General features: G+C 36.0%; 1 protein-coding gene across 6 annotated transcripts in view; it reads left to right on the forward strand.

Moving 5' to 3' along the window:
- Positions 1-481: 481 nt before the first annotated feature.
- Positions 482-22,582, forward strand: part of LYRM7 (LYR motif containing 7) — a 153,502-nt gene continuing 131,401 nt past the window's right edge. For 3 of the 6 annotated variants that reach the window (XM_064483821.1, XM_064483816.1, XM_064483822.1), the window contains exons 1-6: positions 482-583; positions 5,766-5,838; positions 7,334-7,404; positions 11,389-11,470; positions 19,175-20,123; positions 21,342-21,501. In XM_064483821.1, the coding sequence (XP_064339891.1) occupies positions 566-583; positions 5,766-5,838; positions 7,334-7,404; positions 11,389-11,470; positions 19,175-19,245 (315 nt within the window). In that variant the 5' untranslated portion in view covers positions 482-565 and the 3' untranslated portion in view covers positions 19,246-20,123; positions 21,342-21,501. The remainder of the gene's footprint in view (positions 584-5,765; positions 5,839-7,333; positions 7,405-11,388; positions 11,471-19,174; positions 20,124-21,341; positions 21,502-22,582) is intronic. The other 3 variants (XM_064483820.1, XM_064483817.1, XM_031448961.2) reach the window with 1 other exon arrangement.

Here is a 22,582-nt window from a genome sequence, read left to right on the forward strand (position 1 = left end):
CACCTTCTGGCGGAATGAAGTGCGATAATGTAAGATGAGCGCTTTGGGGAGTCAACGTTCCAATCAGTGCCTGCTGTAGCTGTCAGGGCTTGGTCCTTATTTATGCACTTTTGCAGTGACACATTTGCAACTGGGAAACGTTAAAATAATGGTTCCTTAATAGATAACCCCAAGCCCCAAATAGGAGGTAATGGCATAAAGGTAGGGAATCCACACATTAAATGTCAAGCCACACTCCGCCACCAGAGGTTGCCTCGGATATGGCCGGAAGTGACTGTGCCCCTAACTAACATGGCGTCCAGGTGATTTCCGTTCGTTTACTCTCCTGTAATTGATCTTGATGGCTTCTCGCGATTTTCCCAGAGGGCACCGGCTTAGCAACTCCTCTCGCCTGTCCCTTCACGGAAGGCGGGGCTACGAAGGAGGTGCTGCGTAGTGATTGGTTGTGGTGCGATAGGACTGTGGCGACGGAAGGGGTTGGACCGTCCACGCCAGGCGGTGATTGGTTGTCGAGAAGCGGGGCGACTCGACCACTGGAGAGGTAGCCGCAGCGGTGAGGAGAGCCATGGGTCAGGCGGCCAAGGTGACAGGGCCCCGGGAGGGGTTGGGTGCAAAGTAAACGGGGAGGGTAAGAGCGCGGCCTTGCGAACGGAGTCTGGAGTCTCTGGAGCTGGGGTTCAGGTCCCTCTACGGAGGGTGTGGCCGTTACACCTGAGAAGCCCGTGACTGACCCCGAAGGGCAGTAGGGGGTTTATGTAGGTGCGGAGGAGGGAGGGCCGCACCGGGCTCCTCCTACATAGTCTACTGCGTTTATCCGTGTTTACCCGCGATGCAAGCCTGCGACTTGAGTTCTGACCCCGTTCCCTCTCCACACCGCGTGTTTGCGTGAGGGACCCGTTTCACATCCTTGGAAAGTGTACGAGACACCAAGGCAGCCCTGCGCTGCAGCCATCCGATGGGGTGAAAGGTTTCTTCAGATAGCCAGAAGGTGCGCAGACGTCTGGGAACCAAGGAAACTGAGTCCCGGCAAATCACTTGCCAAAAGTGACGCTGGCGAGACAGAGCAGAGATTCGTGAGACCTGAGTGCTCTGACCAGCTTGGGAAGTGATGGCCCTGCCGGGGTCGGAATCAGATCCCTTAGAACTTGGCCCAGCATTCATTTCTTGTCAAACTGATGTGCGTTCATGTTCAGTGTACAATTCTCTGGGACCAGCCATCCCTAACGTTAAATACCAATATGGCCGATTGAGACTTGTCCTTGTCACTGAGTAGAACATTGGCATGGGAAAAGGGACATGGCCTGCTGCAATACAGTGAGGCAAAGCAATGCATAAGATTGGTCAATAATAGGAAACCACCAAGCAGTACTTAGTGGTACTACTGAACTGGGTGTGCTTAGCACATTTTAATAGTCACGGCGCCAATAGAAACAGAATTGTAATGCGTTATTCATTCCAAAAACTTATTGTGTGTCCATAATAGCTATCAGTAGCACATAACAGCCAGCGTTTAACCTGTACTTTCTGAGCATAGTGGATGTAACAAAAAAAGAGACCACCTTTACCTTCTTGAAGTCTAGTAGGTAGGGGGATTTTAAACGATAACTTAATTACAAGTTTAGTAAATGCTAAATTGAATTGAGTTGAAAATATAGTGTATTTTGTGAGCATATAATGGATTTAGCCTATCTGGAGGGAGGCAAAAATTTTCTCATAGAAGTGTAAGTTAAGTTGAGACCGGAAGTGTGATTAAAGATTAGCTAGAAGAGAGAAAAGAATATTCTGTAAAGAGGAAATAACATATGGACAGTACTTAAAGTGGAAAGTTGCTTGGAAAACTTGAATACGAATGAAATTAAATAGGATTCATTTCAAAAACACAACGTTTAGAACTACCATGTGTAGAAGACACCTGTGCTAAGTGTGGAAGATACAAAGGTGACTGAGAAGCCTTTGAGGAAGTAGGGGACAATAGCAAGTAAGCCTTTAATTAACAAAAACTGTACTAAGTGCCCACTGCTGTGAATGTACTCAGGAGGGGCATATTACCCAGACTTAGAAGAGAGAGGTGAGTAATCACTATCTAAAGTGAATCCTAGTACAGATATTATATCATCCACCCTCCAACTTAGTTCATTTTTCAGGAAAATTGAGGCAAAAAGGCTAAGGAATTTGTCTAAGCTTACCATAAGTGGTAATGTCAGATTCAAACTGATATGACTGTAAAGAATTTACATTTCCTTATACATTGCCTGAATTTGTCCAATCAGTGTAAGTAAATGAGGAAGAGAAGATAGTCTGTGATCTAGTTTTCTACTTTTTAATAAAAGTTCGAAGGCAGTAATGATGACATTTTCTTTTTCTTACACTATCCTTAAAGTAAGGTTACTGGTTGTTGTACTACTGGAATCACTTTCCTTTCTTCCCTAAATACCATGTAAAACGGTTAGACTGACTGACTTCTCACTTTCTTCCATGCAGCCTGTCCTTCACCACTCTTGTAATACTAAACTCCCTGGTTTCTATGGTGTTCTGCCACCTTCAAAGCCTCTATTTCTACCAACGATATTTTTAAGACAATCTCAGCTTTCACTGAGGTCAAACACCTCAACATTCTTCTGATCTCTACACATTACTCAATTCCATAGCCACTTCCACATTTTTAGGTATTTGTTACAGCAGGACCTCACTTCCCAGTAGTAAAATCGGTGTTGGTTTCCTATGGCTGCTCTAACAAATCACCAGAAATTGGGTGGCTTAAAACAACAAGTTTATTGTCTCACAATTCTGGAGGCTAGAAGTCTGAAATCAAGGTGACAGCAGAGCCATGCTCCCTCTAAAACTCTCGGTAGAATCTTGACTTCTTCCTAGCTTCTGATGGTGGCCATCAAACAAACCTTAGTGTTCCTTGCCTTGCTGTTGTATCACTCCAGTCCCTGTCTCCGTCTTCACCTGTGGTCTTTCCCCTGTGTGTCTCTTTCTTCACATGGCATTTTCCTCTTCTTTTAAGGACACCAGTCATATTGGATTAGGGACTGCTCTAATGATTCACCTTAACTTGGTTGTATCTGCGAGGACCCTATTTCCAAAATAAGGTCACATTTACATGTATGGAGGATTAGGACTTCAACATGTCTTTTTGTCAGGGACATATTTCAAGCCATAACAACCTGGATGTACCATTTTATTTATCCATTCATGAGGTGGCAGACATTTGGGTTATTTCTACTTTGTGACTATTATATATAATGCTACTGTGAACATTCATGTACAAGTTTTTGTGTGAACATATGTTTTCATTTCTCTTGGTTATATACCTAGGCCTGGAACTTCTGGGTCATATGATAACTCTTTGTTTAACTTTTTCAGCAACTGCTAAACTGTTTTCCAATGCAGATGCACTGTTTTATGTTCCCACCAACAATATTTAAGAGTTTCAGGTTTTCCACATCCTTGCCAATACATGGTATTGACTGTCTTTTTTTTTTTTTAAAGTGTATTTGTACAATGTTATATAAGTTACAGGTGTACAATATAGTGATTCACAATTATTAAAGATTATACTCCACTTATAGTTATTGTAAAATATTGGCTATATTGTTGTATAATACATATCCTTGTAGCTTATTTTATGCCTGATAGTTTGTACCTCTTAATTCCCTTATACTGCCTCTCCCCCTTTCCTTATTGACTTTTAACTGTGAAAGTTGAGGACTCATCTTCTAATGCCCTGCTTCTCTTAATGTACAAACTTTGGTGAATCAGTTTTCATCTTTGATATTATCATGGCTATAGAAAACTTGTCCACAGCTGAGCCCTCTCATGTAAATATATGATTATGTTGCTTTCTTGGTTTTTCTAGAAGTTAATAACGGCCTTATTTTTATTATCACTTTCCTACATATCTTTTCCCAAACTCTGAGCAAAACTGGGGTCTATCAGTTTTATGTTTTCCATAGCAGCATCTTTTCTGGAGCAGTTTAGCCTTCTGCTGTATTCCAGACTAGTTGCTTTCTATGCTGGCTGCACAGATGCTGACCTGAATTTGTCCTTCATCATCATCTCTGCCTCTTTCATATTGGATCACCTGTCTCCCTCCTTCCCATGTTTTTTTCTTTTGTGGTTTATCCCCTTGTTTTGGTGGAGCATAGTCTTCTATAGCTTTCCAAGAAAAGGTGTATGGCAGATAAGAGACTGCATTTGTGAAAATGTCTATTTGTCCTTGTAGTTAGGTGATAGTTTGGCTTTGTATGGTGTTCTAAGCTGGACCTTTTTTTTTTTTTTTTTTGAAAACTTAAAAGATGTCTTCTTATGGTGATTCTGTTTATAAGTGAGATACCATTCTGATTTTCTGTCCTTTATACATGAACTGTTTTCTCCCTCCAAGATTTTTCCTGCTTAGCATTATGCTGAACTTACATTATAATATACTGTGGCATGGGTTTTGTGTTGGGCACTTGGCGGAGTCTGTTTTCTCTGTTCTCTCTTGGAGATCCTGTGCAGGTAACTATTGGGCCATCTGGAGTACTCTTTCAGTTTTCTTATCCTTTCTCCCCTCAATTTCTATCTGAATTTTTATTGTACTTTGTGGGCAGTTTTTCTCAACGTATCTTTGCTATCACTCATTTGATATTCAGGAGCTTTGGGGCATCTTTCAAATGTTCCTTTTAAATTTTACTGTAACTTCTTTTTGTTGTTATTCCATGTTTGCAATAACTTATATTTCTGAGGAAGTTTATTGTGGCTGGTCAGTTTGATTTATTTTTATGTCTTCTCCCTTTTTCCTATTTCTGTTTTGTTGTCTGCTTTTGATGTTACAGGTTTTCTAATATATGTAAAATACTTAAAAGAGTGCCTAGCACACAGGATACACTCAGTAAAGGGCAGATATTATTTTCTGGTGAATGGACCAGGAGAAAGGGGAAATGGTGGCAGAGTAACAAATCTTTGTAAGTAGTCTAAGCAAGAGATAGGAAAAGGCCTGAATTTTGGGTGATGAAGAACATACAGAAGATTAGAGAGCCATTCCTACAGTTTCTACATGAAAAGTAAAGTGGATTTATAGAATGACTTAGGGATTTCTGGCTTCAGAAATCGATTGTTTTTCATAGGTGAAACTGGGAAGACAGGAGAAAGAGCAGTATTGGAGGAACAATACTGAATACCTACCTTTTTGGACTTCAGAAGTGTGAAGTGGCATCAGCCTATCACTAAAACCTCTTTACAATATGTCTTCTACCAAAATGCCAGGTTCTTTTCTCTCATCTTTTTTTTTTCAAGCATAATCTTAGAGTATTCAAAAATGTCACCATGTCACTTCTTTTTCAAGAAATCACAATTAAACTTGCCCAAAATTATCTGAAACATCTTTCTTCTGGGCTCTTTTAAGATGTAATCTATTCATGAGTTAGTGTGTATGTGTGTATAACTTTAAGAGCAGATGAAGGTCTCAGTATTTAAGAAAAATGAGAAAAAAAATGCCAGACTAGTAAAGTTGGTTACTTTAGCAAACTGATCACTAGGAATCATTAACTTTTAAACCATCCTTGTATTGTTTTGTTTAAGATAATTTTGTATTATTTTTGTAAATACATAGAGCTATTTTTCTTAAAGATAAATAATCAAGTTATTTTGGCCAACCCTGGTTTTCACCAGCTATTTTGAACAATAGTCTTAAGAAACAAACAAAATCCTCTGTAATCCTTGTAGTTATGTAAAATGGGAAATTTTTTCTTTCGAGGTCTGAATTCTGATTTTCTTTACAGGTTTTACAGCTCTTTAGAACATTGCACAGGACCAGACAACAAGTTTTTAAAAATGATCCCAGAGCACTAGAAGGTAAGTTTATTTTTTGCTCCTTTCGAGCAAGTCTATTCTTCACATGGGTGCTTATTATCCAAGCGACCCTGTGTGGTCAATACCTATCTTAGGGAATGACCTTCACTATCTACCCCTAGTGTTTTGTTTTATAAGGATTGGTTTACATTACACTTCTTTGAGATGTATCTACTTAAAGAAAAAATTTTAAAAGATCAAGTTTTCACAAAGAATCATGGAAAATAGGATCAAAATTTCAATGTGCTCTGTTGCTTGCTTTATGTTCAAGCCATGAAACTCCTTTTTCTATTATAAAATCGAATTTTACACTCTTTAGGCCCAGAGTCTGTCTTATCTAGAACTCGGGGCTCTAAAGCTTAAGTTCTGTGTTGGTCAGATTCAGTTCTAATCCTCACACATTTCTAAACCTCTTTAAAAGGGCAAATAGGTAAAGTGTCCCTGTTGTCCCTAGGAACTCAAGTTTTTTATAATTCACCAAAAATAATTTCTTGAATATTAAAGTATTTGCCTTATATTGTATGTACTTTACACAGATTCCTCATTTAGTTCTTGTAACAGCCCTGTGAGGTAGTTACTATTATAATTTCTGTTTTTTTCAGATGAGAAAATTGACAAAATGTGAAAAGACTTGTGTCATATCATATTTAGTTAGAGGTAGAAACAGGAATTTAGCCTAAGCAGTCTGGCCCCAAAGCCCAAACTCTTAACCACCTTACATACTGAAATGTATTGAGCCCAGAAGAAAGGTTTTATGGCTGTTCTCCATCAACATAGCATATTTTTGTTGCTTTAAATGTTTTTAAGTGAAATAATTATTAGAATAGCTAACATTGCATATTTACTAAGCACTTTACATGAATTCTTTCACTAAATGTTCATAGCAACACAATGAGGCTGACAAACTGTCAGTTGTCTTAAATTATGCTGCTATAATAATGCCAAAGTCTCAGTGGTACATATGAATAAAAGTTTTATTTTTCACTTTCTTTGGTTGTCAGCAAAGGCACTCAAAATTATTTATATATCCTCTTTGCCACTATATCTTCATTTTAAGTGTGTGTATGTATGTGTGTAGTTTAACATACTTGTATGTATTGAGTTTTGTTATCTAAGAAAAAAGCATTTTAATTTAAATTCTTAGATTTACAGAAATAAAGTTTTAAATTGAATTTAGAGTCTCATAGCTAGAGGTTTCACAAAGGAAACTGGAAATAAAAAGCAGGAAACAAAAGTATGAACGAGTGTTAAAAGTATATGTTAGGTTTAATTACAAATTTACCAGCCTATCAAAAACTCTCCAAGAGACTTCATGTATAAATTTCTTATTTTTATACTTTGTATGACATGGGGCACAACTACTTTCTCGACTAGAAAATGGTAGATGTATGTATATAGCATGTAGTATCATAGTATGATGAACAACATGTAAATGATTGAGGCAGGAATTATAAATTTGTAAAGCAAATAACTATTTATATATATTTGCTTTCTCTAGCAGCCAGAATAAAGATAAATGAAGAATTCAAATGTAATAAAAGTGAAACTTCTCCTAAGAAAATAGAAGAGGTACAGTACTTAAGTTTTTCAATTATGATAAAATGCATACATTTTCTTAGCAACTAAAGGAAATGATTAAAAAGAGAAGTTTTATGAAAAATCTTTTCATAAGATCTTTTATGAAATAAAACTTGTTTGGTATGGCTTACCTCTCTGGGTCATCTGCCTGTACCCATAAGACAGCAAGTTGCCTGGTGAAAAGAGCATGAATATAGCCTTGGTCAAAGCAAGAACAACCCAGAAACCACAGAGATGCTGTCTTCATCTAAGGCAAGCGACTCAAACTAAGGAGAGTGGGTGTCGTGATAACTCCCTCAGTTCTGCTCATTTGCTTAAGTGGACAGATTTTGGTTTTTTTAATTCCTATCTTGACTGTGTAAGTTGGCCAGCCAGAGTTTATAAACTATTCTTGCTTTGCCTTCTTTATTTTTGTTTAGTTTCTTGCCATGATTGAAGGCAGTCTACTACACTAGTCTGTGAGTTCCCTGGTACTCCCAATACATGTTTATTGAAAAAATGCACAATGATTCTTTTCCTGCATAAAATCATATGCTTGTATACATTGCCTCTGTCTTAGGAAGGAACACTGCTTCCTAAGTGTTCCTGTGTCTAACTTTGTGCTGTCTTTGTATACATTTAGGGAAAGGGCCTTTAGGAAGAAAGTGAGAAAGAAAAATAATTTGCAAGGGTAATTATGATTCAAAGAATTGGTTTGGTAAAGAGGAAGTTACAAATTAGAGAAATTCTTCCATATTTAGTGGAATCTCCACACATTGAAAAAAATTTTTTATACAAGTGTGTTTATACTGAGTAGAGAAAAATGCTATTTTTGAAATAGTAAATATCTGTAATAATCAAACTAATGAGACAAAATGAGATAGCCTAAGTATTTCTATCTCTCAAATTTTAAAAAAAGGGAAAGATTTCACTTAAGCATATGGTAGGGCCAACAGGGACTATGTAATTTTTATTCATGGCAGAAGTTAAGAAGACATTATAGTCAAGTCATGACTTGAAGAGAAGTTAAACGGTATACACCAAGGTTGTACTACTTTGCTCTTCAGTAGACTGAGTAATAAACAGTATGGTACAGGCATACCTCATTTTATTGTGCTTTGCTTTATTGCACTTCAGAGATACTGCGTTTTTTTCCAAATTGAAGGCTTATGGCAAACCTGCATTGTCAGATGATGGTTAGCGTTCTTTAACAGTAAAGTGTTTTTATTAAGGGATGTGCTTTTTTTAAACATAATGCTATTGCACACTTAATAGACTACTGTATATTGTAAACATTACTTTTATATGCACTTGGAAACCAGAAAATTTATGTGACTCACTTTATTGTGATATTTGCTTTATTGTGGTGGTTTGGAACCAAACCCACAATATTTCTGAGGTATACCTGTGACTATTTTTAAAATTTGAAGTCATGATTTTAAAAAATTTTAATTGAGATCTGTTTTTATTAACCAGTTGGGAAAATGAACTACAATCTCCCAAATGCATTTCACTTGTAGAGCACTAACATTAAGCAATCTAGAAATTAGATATTTGTTATATATAAATGTATATTTTGTACTTTTGGTAACTCTGCATATATTAAATATTTAGTAGTTTTTAGATAATTACATTGTCACGTATTAGAGGCTTCATGAAGTCTTGGCACCAAAAGGAATCTTAGGCATCCTCTCAACTAGCAGCTGTCAGACTTTTTGGTCTCATGACCACTGTATCTTCTGAAAAATTGACGATTCCAGAAAGTGCTATTTATGTGTTACACCTATCAACATTTACCATATTAGAATTTAAAACTGAGAAATTTTAAAAATATATATTGGTTAAATAATTTTAACATAATAAGCTCATTACATGTTAACAAATAGAATGTTTATGAAAAATAACTATTTCAGAAAAATTTGGTGAGAAGAATGGCATTGTTTTACGTTTTTGCAAGTCTCTTTAATGTTAGCTTAATAGAAGTCAGTAAATTCTCAGACCTCTTCCTCATTCAATCTGGTACAACATGATTTTTAGATTGAATTATATGAAGAAAATTCAGCCTCATACATATATGTAGTTGGAAGATGGTAGGAATATATATTAGCCTTTTCAAAAAATTGTGGATATTCTTTGATACTATACCTCAACAAGTGGTAAATTTCCTTGAAGGTTAGTTGCAGAATGGAGCTTGTTATCTTTTAGTCCAAAGGATATATATAAATATATTCCTTGGTGGGGAGGGTCCAGGATTCATACATACCACATCCTGCTCATCCCGTCAGATCTCCCCTGATCTCTTGTTTCTTGTCTAGCCTTCTTGTCAGCCTTAGACTTAGAACTCAACTCAGTTTATGCACCTCCAGTGGATGAAGAGACCAGTTTTTTTTTCTTTCTCTAAACCCCTTCTCAAGCCTGTCAGGAGGTAAGGCTTTGCTCTGTTACAGCCTTCTCCATGTCAGTTAATGGCAGCTCCCTCCTTTTGATGCTCAGACCAAAAACATAGATAATCTCTTTCTTTACTGCTTTCCTTCTCTCATACTTACATCCAATCTGGCAGCAAATCCTGTTGGCTTAACCTTCAAAATGTACTCAGAATTTGACCACTTCTCATCTTCCCCATCATTATTGCCTGGTTCAAGCCATCATTATCTCTCACTGGGTTGTTAGAGAGGCCTGCTACAGCCTATTCTCAATACTTTTAAAGGCCTGTCCTATCATTCTTCTAATCACAACCCCCATGGCTCCCCACCTTATTCAAAGTAAAATCTGAAGTCCCACCTACCATGACTAATAATACTATATCGTCTGACCCTTGTTAACTTCCCGCCTTAACTCACCACACTTCTCATTCTTACAATCTCAGTTCCTTCTTTGAGGATGTTTGAATTTACCAAGAACTTCCCTGTCTCAGGGCACTTATGCTGATGCTTCTTCCTAGGGAATTTTTTTCCCACATGCCCTCATGTCTGCATGTAGTAGAGCAATAGATTTTAATCTGTCTTTCCCTTTGGATCTTTTACTCATGTATGATTTTGTAACATCATGCACTGATGATTTGGGAAATATAGATTCACCAAAGGATCTTCCAAAAGTTGACATAGTTCAATACGTAATATTTTAAAATTACATCTGTTAATATTTATCTTATCAGAAAAAATCTAAGTATTGGGAGGCTGTTGAGCTTGTTGTGGAAGGTACAGGTTTTCCAGAATTCTGATTTTTTTCTTGAAAGCTTGAATTTTATTGTTGTTAAGAAATAATGTCAGTTGTTTTCTTGAAGTGACATACTCATTTCACCCATTTTCACAAAAATGTCTGCCAAATACCCAAGTCTGAATAATCGGACCTTATATCAGTGGTTCATTCAAGTAAAAATGATATTCCAAAGAGAAAGCTCTACTTCTGTTCACAACTCAAACAATGCAGATGGCTCTAGTATTGTGAAAGTTGTTTTGTCTTCATGGGTCCCTGAAAGGGTCTCAACGTCCCTCAGGGATCCATAGCTCTGAGAATCACTGTTTTAGTCCAGTTCTTCGTTTTGCAGTGATGAGGTCTGAAACTCAGAGAGTAAGTTAAAAACCCAAGGCCATACACTTAATGGTAGAGCCAGGGATGGAATTCAGGTATTCTTATTCCTAATCCAATATTCTTTCTAGTGTTCAGAACATCCAGCTCTGTAGTAAAAAGAGAGGTATAACCCTTCCCAAAATAAACTATGCATTTTAAACACATGGTAAAGTATATATTACAACAAAAATACTCTAAATCTGTTTTGGAAAAAAAAAAAGTATAGTGGATAGATATAGGGTAGAAGTATACGCATGTCTGAGCTTTCTGTATGGATTGGAATGGTTACAACAAGTTAAGGGCAAGTATTGCCTAAAAAGAAATTGTAATAAACCTATAGTTTTCAAAAACAGCACAATCATGTAAACCATTGAAAAAATACCTGGAGGATTTATTCTTGTTTTTTTTTGTTTGTTTTCATAACAGCTGATAAAAATAGGTTCTGATGTTGAATTGATACTGAGAACATCTGTTATACAAGGTATTCACACAGACCACAATACGCTGAGTAAGTAAAATTAAAGAAGTGTTTTCCCACTGCAGTGTGTTTTAAAATGGAGCAAGTGCAGTGCATGTTACGCTGATTAGTAAAGCAGCTTGATTTTGCCAGACATTGTGGTATATATTGTACACATTTGTGAGGCTATATTTTAAAATGCTGAATTGTGCAACTGTTTAACTAGATTTTTTTTCTTTTTCTTTTATTAATTTATTTTTTTCTTTTTAATCTTAACCACTGGTTATATTGCAAAACTACAGTTACAGAGACAGAACAGGCACACCTCATTTGATTGCACTTCGCAGGTAATGCATTTTTACAAACTGAAGGTTTGTGGCAACCCTGTGTTGAGCTAATCTATATGCTCCATTTTTTTCCAACAGCTTTTGCTTATTTTGGGTCTCGGTGTAACATCTTGGTAATTTTTGCAATATTCAAACTTTTTCATTTTGTGTCTCAGTGTAGCCTTTTGGTAGTTCTTGCAATATTTCAAACTCTTCAAAATATCTCAGAGGTTTACCTGTATGACTGTTTCTGTAATATTTATCTGGCATTCTTAATTTTCCTAGTATCATTTACCACCTACCTAGACTAAGTCTGTTTCTTTATCTTTTATTCTATGATTAGAGTTATTTTAACTTAGAAGAATTGGGACTATACGACATGGAAGTATAGTTGAGGATCTTCCATTATACTTCCAGACTCCTGCTGGGGTTTCACCAGAATCTCATTTCACATAATATTTGGTTTTCATTCCCTAAAGTATTTGGGGGGATGACAACAACAACAACAATGATAGAAACAACATACAAACAGAAAAGTTCACAATTTGTAACAGTATAGCCCAGTGAATTTTTGCAAAGTATCTGTGCAACCAGCATCCACTCAAGTTATATTATGTAACCAGTATCCCAAAAGCCCCCTCCTCATGCTCCTCGCAGTCAGCCCCTCCCCACAAGTATAACCACTGTTCTGACTTTTAACACTATCAATATTTAACCTAGTATAATAAAAGTGTTTGAACTTTATATACATGGAATCATATAGGATTACTATTTTGTCTCCCTTCTTTCTCTCAACATTGTATTTGTGAGATTCATCTTTATTATTGTGTATAGCAACATTTCCATGAATGTTGTTGGAATATACTACAATTTATCCATTCTGCTATTGTTCCTTTGGTTTTTTCCCTAATTTGGGGTTATAATGAATAATGATTCTATGACCATTCCTGTAAGTGTCTTTTGGCATAATACACACACAGACACACACACATACATGTACAAATACATACACATATATAATGCATTTTCTTCAGTGCATGTGTACCTAGCAGTGAAATTTCTGGATCATATGGTATGTGTTTATTCAGCTTTGATAGATACTGCTAACCAGTTTTCCAAAGTAGTTAGACTAATTTAGACTTCCAGCAGCAGTATCTGAGAACCCCAGTTGCTTTATATCCTCACCAGCTCTTGATATTGTGCATCTCTTTATTTTAGCCTTTCTGGTGGTTATGTAGTGTTATCACATTGTGATTTTAATTTGCATTCCTCTGGTAATTAATGAATTACTAGCACCTTTTCAGTTGTTTTAAAATGGCCATTTGGATATTCTCTTTTATGAAGAAGCTGTTCAAGCCTTTTGCCCATTTTTCTAAGAAGTTATCTGCCTCTTTATTATTGATTTGAAGGAATTCTTTATATGTCTTGAGTATAAAGCCTTTGTTGGATATATGTATTAGAAGAATCTTTTATTTTTTGGCTTGCTTTTTCACTTTGCTAATTTTATGTTTTGATGAGAAGTTTTTTAACTCTAATGTAGTCCAGCTTATCCCTTTTTTTCTTTATGGTTAATACTTTTGATTCTTGTTTAAGAAATCTTTGCAAGTCTCAAGCAAGGTCATGAATAGATTCTCCTGTGCTTTCTTCCCAAAGCTTTATTGTTTGATCTTCTCCATTTGGTTGTTTCTATCAACTAGAATTGATTTTTGTATATGATACGAGGTGGGAGTCAAGATTTATTTTTTCACATCTGAATATTCAGTTGATCCAGCATCATTTTTTGAAAAGACCACTCTTTCCCTACTGCAGTGTAGGGTCACCTTTGTCATAAAAATAAATAACTGTATATGTGTACACCTATTTCTGTGTTATAATGGCAGTAAAGATAGCTAATCCTAAATTGAAAATTTGTACTCATTAGCTTTAATCTTAATAATAATAATAATAATCTTTAGAGCTTCTGTGTAGTGTAGCCAAAATTTTATGTGAGTAATTATAGTTAAATATTATTTTTATTACATGAATAAAAATTTAGGTTATTTTACGTAACTAAATTTGATAACTGTATTTCAAATGCCTGGTTTTAAGTATGATAATTTTCCAACAGGATTGAAAATTTTGACTCTTACATGATTATTAGTATATAATACTATATTGCCTTAAATATGGCCTCATTCTTTCTATTAAGATATATATATGTATATATATGTATGTGGGTATATATGTGTGTGTGTGTATATGTGTGTGTGTGTGTATATATGTGTGTGTGTGTGTATATGTATGTGTATATATATATATATATGGATCTCTTTTTCCTACTTTATGCCTGTGGGTTCAAGATAGAACAGATTTGATTCTTTAATCGCTATATTGGGGGGGGATAAATTTTTTTTATTGGGAAACAAATATACAACTTGGAATGTATGGTCCTTTTAATGTATTGTTGAGGGTTTTTGCACCTTTGTTCATCGAGGATATTGGCCTCTAATTCTCTTTTCAGTGTGCTTGTCTGGTTTTAGTATCAGGGTAATGCTGGCCTCATAAAATGAGTTTGGACCTGTCTATTCCTTTTTTTTTTTTTTATTATTTTTAAAAAAATCTTGACCTGAAATTTGATTTGGGATCATAATTTAGTTAAAGCATTTTTATTTTAAGGGAATTACTTTTTAAATGACACATTTAATATGATCATAATAGAGAAAATCTTTCAGGAACCTGAAGTATAGGAAATAAACCATGTTCTTTCTTAGTGTAGTTCCTTACTGAGATCTGACAACTTCCTAAATTAATGTTGTTACAGTACTTTGATATCTAATTTAGAGAGCAAAGTTAGGAATTTTATAGTCAATAAATCAAAGTTACAGTGAAAAATAGTATACTACATATAAATATACCTGTGATATGTTCAGCCTAAGTGAATTCAGAAAAACTCAACTATAGAGTGCCTTTTCATTCCCAAGCTTACCTAGTAAGGTAAATTGTGTAAAGAGATAGAGAATGAATATTTGACGGATTTTCTGAACCAATTTTTGAGTATCTTTGTTTTGTTTCAGGAATTTTCATCTCTATGAGTTCTAAATCCCCAAGATAGAATCTAGAATATTCACTTCCTCAGTTTCCCTTGCTGCTCAGGCACAGATGTTTAACATAGATGCAGCATATTACCTGTATTCAGAAATGAACTTGAGAAAAGACTCCTGGCACAGAATCTATTTTCCTGGCAAGAGTTAAGATCATTGGTTGCACAGTAAAGTTATTGATCCAGAAGTGTCACTGGTGTGGTAGCAGGAACAGATGTAGTAAAGCTGATTTTCTGGCAACATGTGAAGTGTAGCATCTTGTGCTCCTTGAGGGTAGAAATGGTGGTAGTTTTTTCTAGTGCTCCGTAAGCAGCAGCGGTTTTTGTCATCAGGCCAGTTCTGTGGTAAGCCTTTGGACATTGTTCATGGAAGCTTAGCCTCAAGCCTGCCTGATTCTTAAGCCCTCACAATAATTCTGTGAGTTAGACCAGCAAACTGTTAATAAATGCCTTTTATTCCTAGTTAGCCAGAGTTGGCATCTGTTTCTTATAACTAAGAACAAAAGAAGTTGTCACCAGAGCTGAGATACTGAAAATTACACAACCTAAAATGCCAAGTTAGTTGACTGGAAGGCAGGGATAGAGGAAAGTAGTGTTGACATGGACCTGAGCATTACAGGCTTTAAGCTGGTGGCCCTTGCTATGCAGTGGTGAATGTCAGATCAGCCCCTCCTCCTGCCTTTGGGGAGTACAGTTACAGCAGTAAGGGAAATAACCAGACTGTCAGTGTGTACTGGTTATTTCCTCCTGTTTTCAGCAAAATATTGAAAAAGAGGATTAATGCAGATTAAGCTAGTCAGTCTGCAAAGCAAAGATGGAAAGAAGTACTACTTTGCTAAGGGACACTTCTCGCTACATCCTAAAGTCTCATTGATTGAGAGTCCTATAATTTAGAGCCTTGCAGGCTTAAAAATGCCAGTTGCTCTTATCCACTAAAACTGAAGGCAGTACATGCAGGAAGCCTCTGAGCTCTAATATGAAATAAAATCAGTACCCTAAGCCTTTCTCATTTGCCAGACAAAGATCAGCTAAAAGGATGCGTTTACTCACTGGGGTTGATCGTTTTTCATTGCATTAAAAAATGTCCACTAAGCTAAGGGTTAGGGAGATGGGACAGCATAGAATCTGTTACCAAAGGATGAAAATCTTCATGCTTAATAACTGTGTCAAGTTGTTTGCCTGTAGTTACTTGTACATGGAAATGACTGGGAAAAAATAGACCTGGAGCCTGTAAAGTTTTTGAATAAATGACATTGCTGAAAAACCCCAAGCCTGGCTAGCTCTCTTCAACTCTTAAGACTCTCCCTGGTTTCCTGAACTCATGTCAACAAGAAGTGGACTATGAAAGCTTCAGAGACTCAAAGAGGGGCATTTTCCCTAATATCCCCCTGTCTGGATCCCCCAGAGGACAGACCTGGAGCCTTGGAGGACAGTGGATGAGTGAGGGTCTTTGGGTGTCCCAGAAAACAGGATTAAGTACTGCCAGATTGACTGATTATTGCTTTGCCAAAAGCAAAGAGTTCTTGCTCTTCCGGTACAGGATTTAGGATTTGCTGTGGAGCATTGACCGCCATGTGTTTTCCATTCCAGGTTTTTATTTCTGTATCCTGTTTACCCTTTACTATGGTCCAGTAGATACCTACCATGTGAGCCACAGCTGGACCTAATGGAAAGGCTAGCATATCAGCCAGAGAGCCCTGATTTGAATCTGGATCAGACCTTAGAGGTCAGGGAGTAAACGGATGTAGTGTTGTATGGAAAGAAGGGTGTATATTTCATGTTCTCTGGCCAGAAGTGTCAACTGCTTGTTGCCTCTCCAATATTCATTCTTTCCTACTAACTGAAGAATTGTGTTCAGGGTGCAGTGTGACAGGCAGGAAAAAAAAAGTGAGTTCCCAGACCATGTGACTCTTTTCTGGCCAGTGTAAGGAAGTGTCTACTGGATGTTGCTTCCAGTAAACCTATTGTTTTCCTGTTCAAAAGGCATAGGCCAAACTCGCACTCTCCTTTTTGCCCTTTTCCCCCTTCCTGCTTAGAGTGCAGATGTGATGGGACAGCAGCAATGAAGATGGAAACCAAACATGAGAGGTAGCAGAACAGGAATTTAAAAAGAGCCTGAGTCCATAGTGGTACTAAGGACCTGTAGCAGCCTAGGATTGCCTTCATCTGTGTTTCTTGATATGTGAGAGAATTAAATCTCTTACTTACTTAAACCACTATTTGTTGGACTTCCGGTTTATCTATCTGTCTCTTCCACTAGACTGTGAACTCTGTGAAACTGAGGAGACTTTTTTTTTTGAGGTATAGTTGATGTATAACATTGTATTGGTTTCAGGCATACAACATAATGATTGTATATTTATATATATTCAGAAATGATCAAATGATCTCCAAGATAAGTCTTGTTATTCTGTCCCTATACATAGTTACAAGTTTTTTTTTCTTGTAAAGAGAGCCTTTAAGATCCTCTTAGGGACTTTAAAATATGGAATACAGTATTATTAACTATAGTCACCATGCTGTACTGAAGAGACTATTATACATATGTCTCTGTATCTTCATTTCTTTTTTCCTTTTTTTTTTTTTGCTATAGAAGCACACATTTTGCTTGAGGTAATTAGGTTTGTTTATTTCTAAATGGAGAGGGTACTGGGGATTGAACCAGGGACCTCATGTGTGCTAAGCATGTGCTCTACCACTTGAGCTATACCCTCCCCCTGTATGTTCATTTCTTGATGTAATGTCCAGCAAAAAATAAGCACATATATGTTTGATAAGTGAAACAATTTACTGTCATTGTTAATAAGTTAAAACCTAAGGTATAATTTGCTTTCTGGTGAAAGCTCCATAGATTTGGTAGAAGCAGTGAGATATTAAAAAAAATGGTTAAATAATACTTACTTAACTGATTTTCATTTCAGTAAGCCAGCTTTACCATGTGGCTCATAGGAGCATTATTTCTAGTCAGATTACTTATTTGTGTGTGTGTGTGTGTGTATGGGTGTGTGAGAGAGAATTTCAGTTTTCCTTTTGAATTGAATTCATGTTAGAAATAATCTTTTAAAAAATTTTTAATGATTCAAATTTGCAGAAAAGGTTTAAGAAAAGTTAAAGAATATGTGTATTTCCTTTACCCAGATTCCACAAATGCTAACATTTTACTACATTTGCTTTATCATCTTTCCTTCCTTTTTTTTCCCTGAACTTTCTGAACATAAATTGCAGACATAATGCCTCCCCTCACGTCCCCAAATCAGCATTTTTCAGATCAACAGAACCTCTTGTTTTTAGATCTGAAGAAATACTTTAGGGTATATTTCTTAAAGATATGTCATTGTATTTCCTAAATTTACAAGGACATTCTCTTATATAACCACAGTATAATTATTAAAATCAGGATATTAACATTGATTCAATTCTGTTATTCAGATTTTTCTACTTGTCCTAACGGTGTCCTTTATAGATTGGATCCTCTGGTCTAGGATCCAGTTGAGGATCCTACAAATGGCATTTACTCACCATATTTTTTTAGTCTTCCTAATCTGAAGCAGTTCCTCAGTCTTTGTCTTTCATGACCATGTTGTTTTTGATGAATATAGACAATTTATTTTGTAGAATTTGATGTGAGCATTTTTTGATCATGACAGTTCACTTGGATTCAGCTCTTCTGGAGAAAAAAGGAGAAATCATTTATCTCCTCAAAATTTTGTATCTTAAGAGCTTTACCTCAGTTGACTCCAGCATTATGTCTTACGTAGAACTCAACATTTGTTGTTGTTGAACACTGTTTCTCAGTGGGGTTCTGTTGTCATTTTAACCGGGATAGTTCTTTGCTGCACCAGACTGTCCCACACATCCCTGGCTCCTGCCCACTAAATTCCAGCAGCATTCTTCAATAGGTGTGACCACCCAGAACACCTCTAGTTGAGAGCCACTGTTCTGTAAAATTTGGAATCTTTAAATTGGGACAGTGGCTTACTTTTTATGTAGTAGGTAGTATAAGCAAATTTTCCAGTTGATAGTTCTAATTATCATTAATCTGTAATTTGATACTGACCATGTGCTTTAGCTGAATTCTGTTCAGTTTTTTAATTATTTATATTTAATAAATAAATGATAAAATGTTAAGATGGTCGCATATATTTTTATGTGTCTGAAATGAGAATCCTATTAACTATCTCCATTTAAAATCAAGAATTCCACCTTAGAAGTTAACTGAAATAAAATATCACTTGGAAGATTTACTTTAAAAGTCGATATTTTATTGTTATAAATTTTAGGGGAAATAAGTCTATTTGCATTTCATTTAAATTTTAATGATGTTAAATATTCTTTTTGTTTCTCTTTCAGAATTGGTCCCTAGGAAAGACCTTCTTATAGAAAATGTGCCGTATTGTGATACACCAACTCAGAAGCAATGAATTTTTCTAGAATAAAATCAAGTCTTTGTTATTTTTAATTTTAAAATATATAACTCTGGCAAACATCCTGGAAATGTAGGTAATTTTTCTCTGAACTGACATATTGAAAATGAATGAATGAAAGTATAGTTTCATAATTAATTTTCACATTTTGGAAAGGACATTGCTAAAAACTGCAAAACATAGTTAAGTATTTCTAAAGAATAATACAGAAGAAGACATTTCATTTTCACTGAAAATCAAAGTGTATAAAGTAAAATAAATGCTTAGGGAGGTATGTCATATTCACTTCTCTTTGACCTTGCTGAGTATTTTGTCTTATCATGGCTATTTGAGAATGCAGTGTTTTTGACAGGTTGATGGATTTTTCTTCCCATATGAAATGAAGCTATTAGATTAATAATATTAAACTAATATTTAGTTCCCAAAACATTAATTGGCACCAAAATCACAATGTGTGTCAACTTTCCACAGGAGGTGGCCTTTGTTTCAAATACTGGAATTATTTTTGTAGTTAACAAGTAATTGTAGTTTCCTTTTAGAGATAAAGCATATGTCTCTGTTCCTATAAAGAAGTTTTTAAATTAATCTTCTGAAGATGGATGAATAAAATATCAAAATCACCTATGATAACTGTGGAATACAGAAATCCTAATTGTTAAGGTAATAGTGGCCCTTGATCAAACTGTATAATAAGACATTAGTAGAGTTAACTGTAGTTAGATCACAGATAGACTTTATTGTGAAAATGTAATATGTGGCTGCATCCTTTTCATTTTAATCAGTAAAACCTAAATGGCTTTTTTTTCCTTCCACATGTTTCATCCCTCATGAGATTGGCAGTATCACAAAACAGCTTGGCATTTTACCACCTAATGGTAGGAACTATAACATTGTATTTAATAGTCTTCTCTTTTGAGTCTTTTCTCTTTTGAGTTGTCTGGCTTTTTCTTATTGACCCTTTATATATATTTATATAGTTTTTTTTTAAATTGAAGTAGAGTTGATTTACAGTGTTACGTTAATTTCTGGTGTACAGCATAATGATTCAGTTATACATATGTATATTCTTTTTCATATTCTTTTTCATTAGAGGTTATTATAAGCTACTGAATATAATTCCCTGTGCTATATAGTAGGATTTTGTTGTTTATCTATTCTGTGTTATATATTCTTGATGTTAATCCTGTGTTTGTTATCAGTGATACAATTGTTGTCTAAAAATATGTGATTTGTCTTTTTATTCTGTTTATGATAAACCTGTAGTATGAGACTTTATTTTAGTGAATTCATTTTTAAAAAATCTTTTATTTTATTGATTTTGCTTTATAGCTTTTTAAGAAATTCTTTTCCTTTCCAAAGTCATAAAGATATTCTAGCACATTTTCCCCTGGTTTTTTCCTCTGAACATTGAAGTTCTGCTTTTTATCTTCAGGCCTTTATGTCTAGAATTTATTTTTATTTGTGATATGAGAGAGAGATCTAACTTTATCTTTTTTTTATGAGATAACAGTTTACCTCACCATTATTTATTGAATGAGCCCATCCTTTTCCTGATAACATGTAAAGCTACTTTGATCATATCCCAAATTACTATGCACTGAAATCAGTCTAATGCTCTTAGCTGTTGAAGGACTTTGCTCCTACAATTATCTTCCTCCTCTGCCGAATATTTTTTCCCTCTCTCCACTAGATTGTTCTCAACAGCATTTAACCTTCTGAAATATTTTCATCTTAAAAAAGGTCTTGAACTGCCACCCCTGCCCTTGAGCTTCTTTGCTCTAAAAAGCTTCTGTGTTTACTCTCTCCACTTCTGCCCCCATCTGTTATACTGATCCCAATAAAAATTTAATTCCAATCACTCCACTGAAACCTTTCTTGTTCCAGTTACTGTTGACCTCTACTTGGTAAGTCCAAAGGTCAATTCTCGGCTCTTATTTTATTCATCCCCATAGTAGCAACTGTTATAATTGGTCATTCTACCTTTTTTGAACAGAGACTAGACACACATTGGTTGTAAACCTCCTATAAGTAGTGTACAGCCACGAAGCAAAGTAACAAAAATGCCTGCCTCACCTTCTGTTTGTGATTTTCAGATCCACTCTCAGCCCTTCTTGATGCTGCTCTCAGCCTTTTCTGGGAAGACTGACCTGTATGAATCAGCTCAAGTGTTTCCCATACCCTCTGGCTTTTGATTGGTTCAGCCAGTGGAGGACCCTGGCCAGAAATCAGGGGGAGGGAAGAGAGTGAAGGCAGGTATTTATTTTTCTGGCTCTATCCCTGAGAGGTTGCCTCAGGTTGGCATCGTCCCTCAAAGTTGCTGTCAAGGTGATCTCTGTACAGTTCTTCCCTTGCAGTTTGAGTAAGAGCTTCCCCACCCCCCCTCAGATCTGGGTCAGCAACATCTCACCCATGTGAGTTCCCCTACACACGTAGTTTTGTAATAGTACCTTTATAAACAAAGCTTCCTCAAACATGTATTATAAGTACATCATCTTTTTCCCATTGGGACTGTCAGTAATTCACTGCCCTGGGGGAACATAACACTTTGTGTAGGTGAGAGACAGATTAATAAACACAATTAAGAAATAAATTAGAAGGCGGTAAGTAATGGGGAGAAAGATAAGGCAGGAAAGGAAGATAGGAAAGCTAGAAAGAGCAGGGTGTTGCAACTGTAAATCCTGTGATCAGGGGGGGTCTCACTAAGGAAGTGATAGTTGAGCAAAGACAAAGGAGGTATGTGAGGGATCTTGTTGTGCAGATATCTAAGGGAAGAGCTTTCCAAATAGAGTGCAGTGTTAATGCAGTGTTCCTGAGGCAGGTTCTTGTCCGCTGTGTTTGAGGAGAACCAAGTGACAGAGCAAAGTAATTTTAGGAGGACAGTAGTTGGAGAACAAAAGTCATAGAAATGATATGGTAGGAGGCAGGGATTTTCTTTGAAGTGATACATAAGTAGAATTTATTACTAAATACCATATGAGTATACAAAATGTATAAATGAATAACAGCTAAAAATATAGTCCAAGAAATGTGATATAAACATTTTTTAAATGATAAAAATGCCAGGTTATGTAGGCTATTATTAAGGACTGAGGTTTTTACTTTAATAAAATACAGAGCCATTAGATGGTTTTGGGAAAAGGAGTGATTTGATCTGATTTTAAGTTTTAAAGACATCATTCTAGCTTTTGTGCTGAAAGTAGATTATGGGGGCAAGGATGAATGCAGGGATACCAATTAGGAGTCTCCTGCATTATTCTAGGTAAGAGATGACAGTGGCTTAGACCAGAGTGGCAGCAGTGATGGTGGTGAGAAGTGGCAAGACTCTGGGTATATT

Source organism: Camelus dromedarius, chromosome 3 (assembly GCF_036321535.1).
Source record: "Camelus dromedarius isolate mCamDro1 chromosome 3, mCamDro1.pat, whole genome shotgun sequence".
NCBI lineage: Eukaryota > Metazoa > Chordata > Mammalia > Artiodactyla > Camelidae > Camelus > Camelus dromedarius.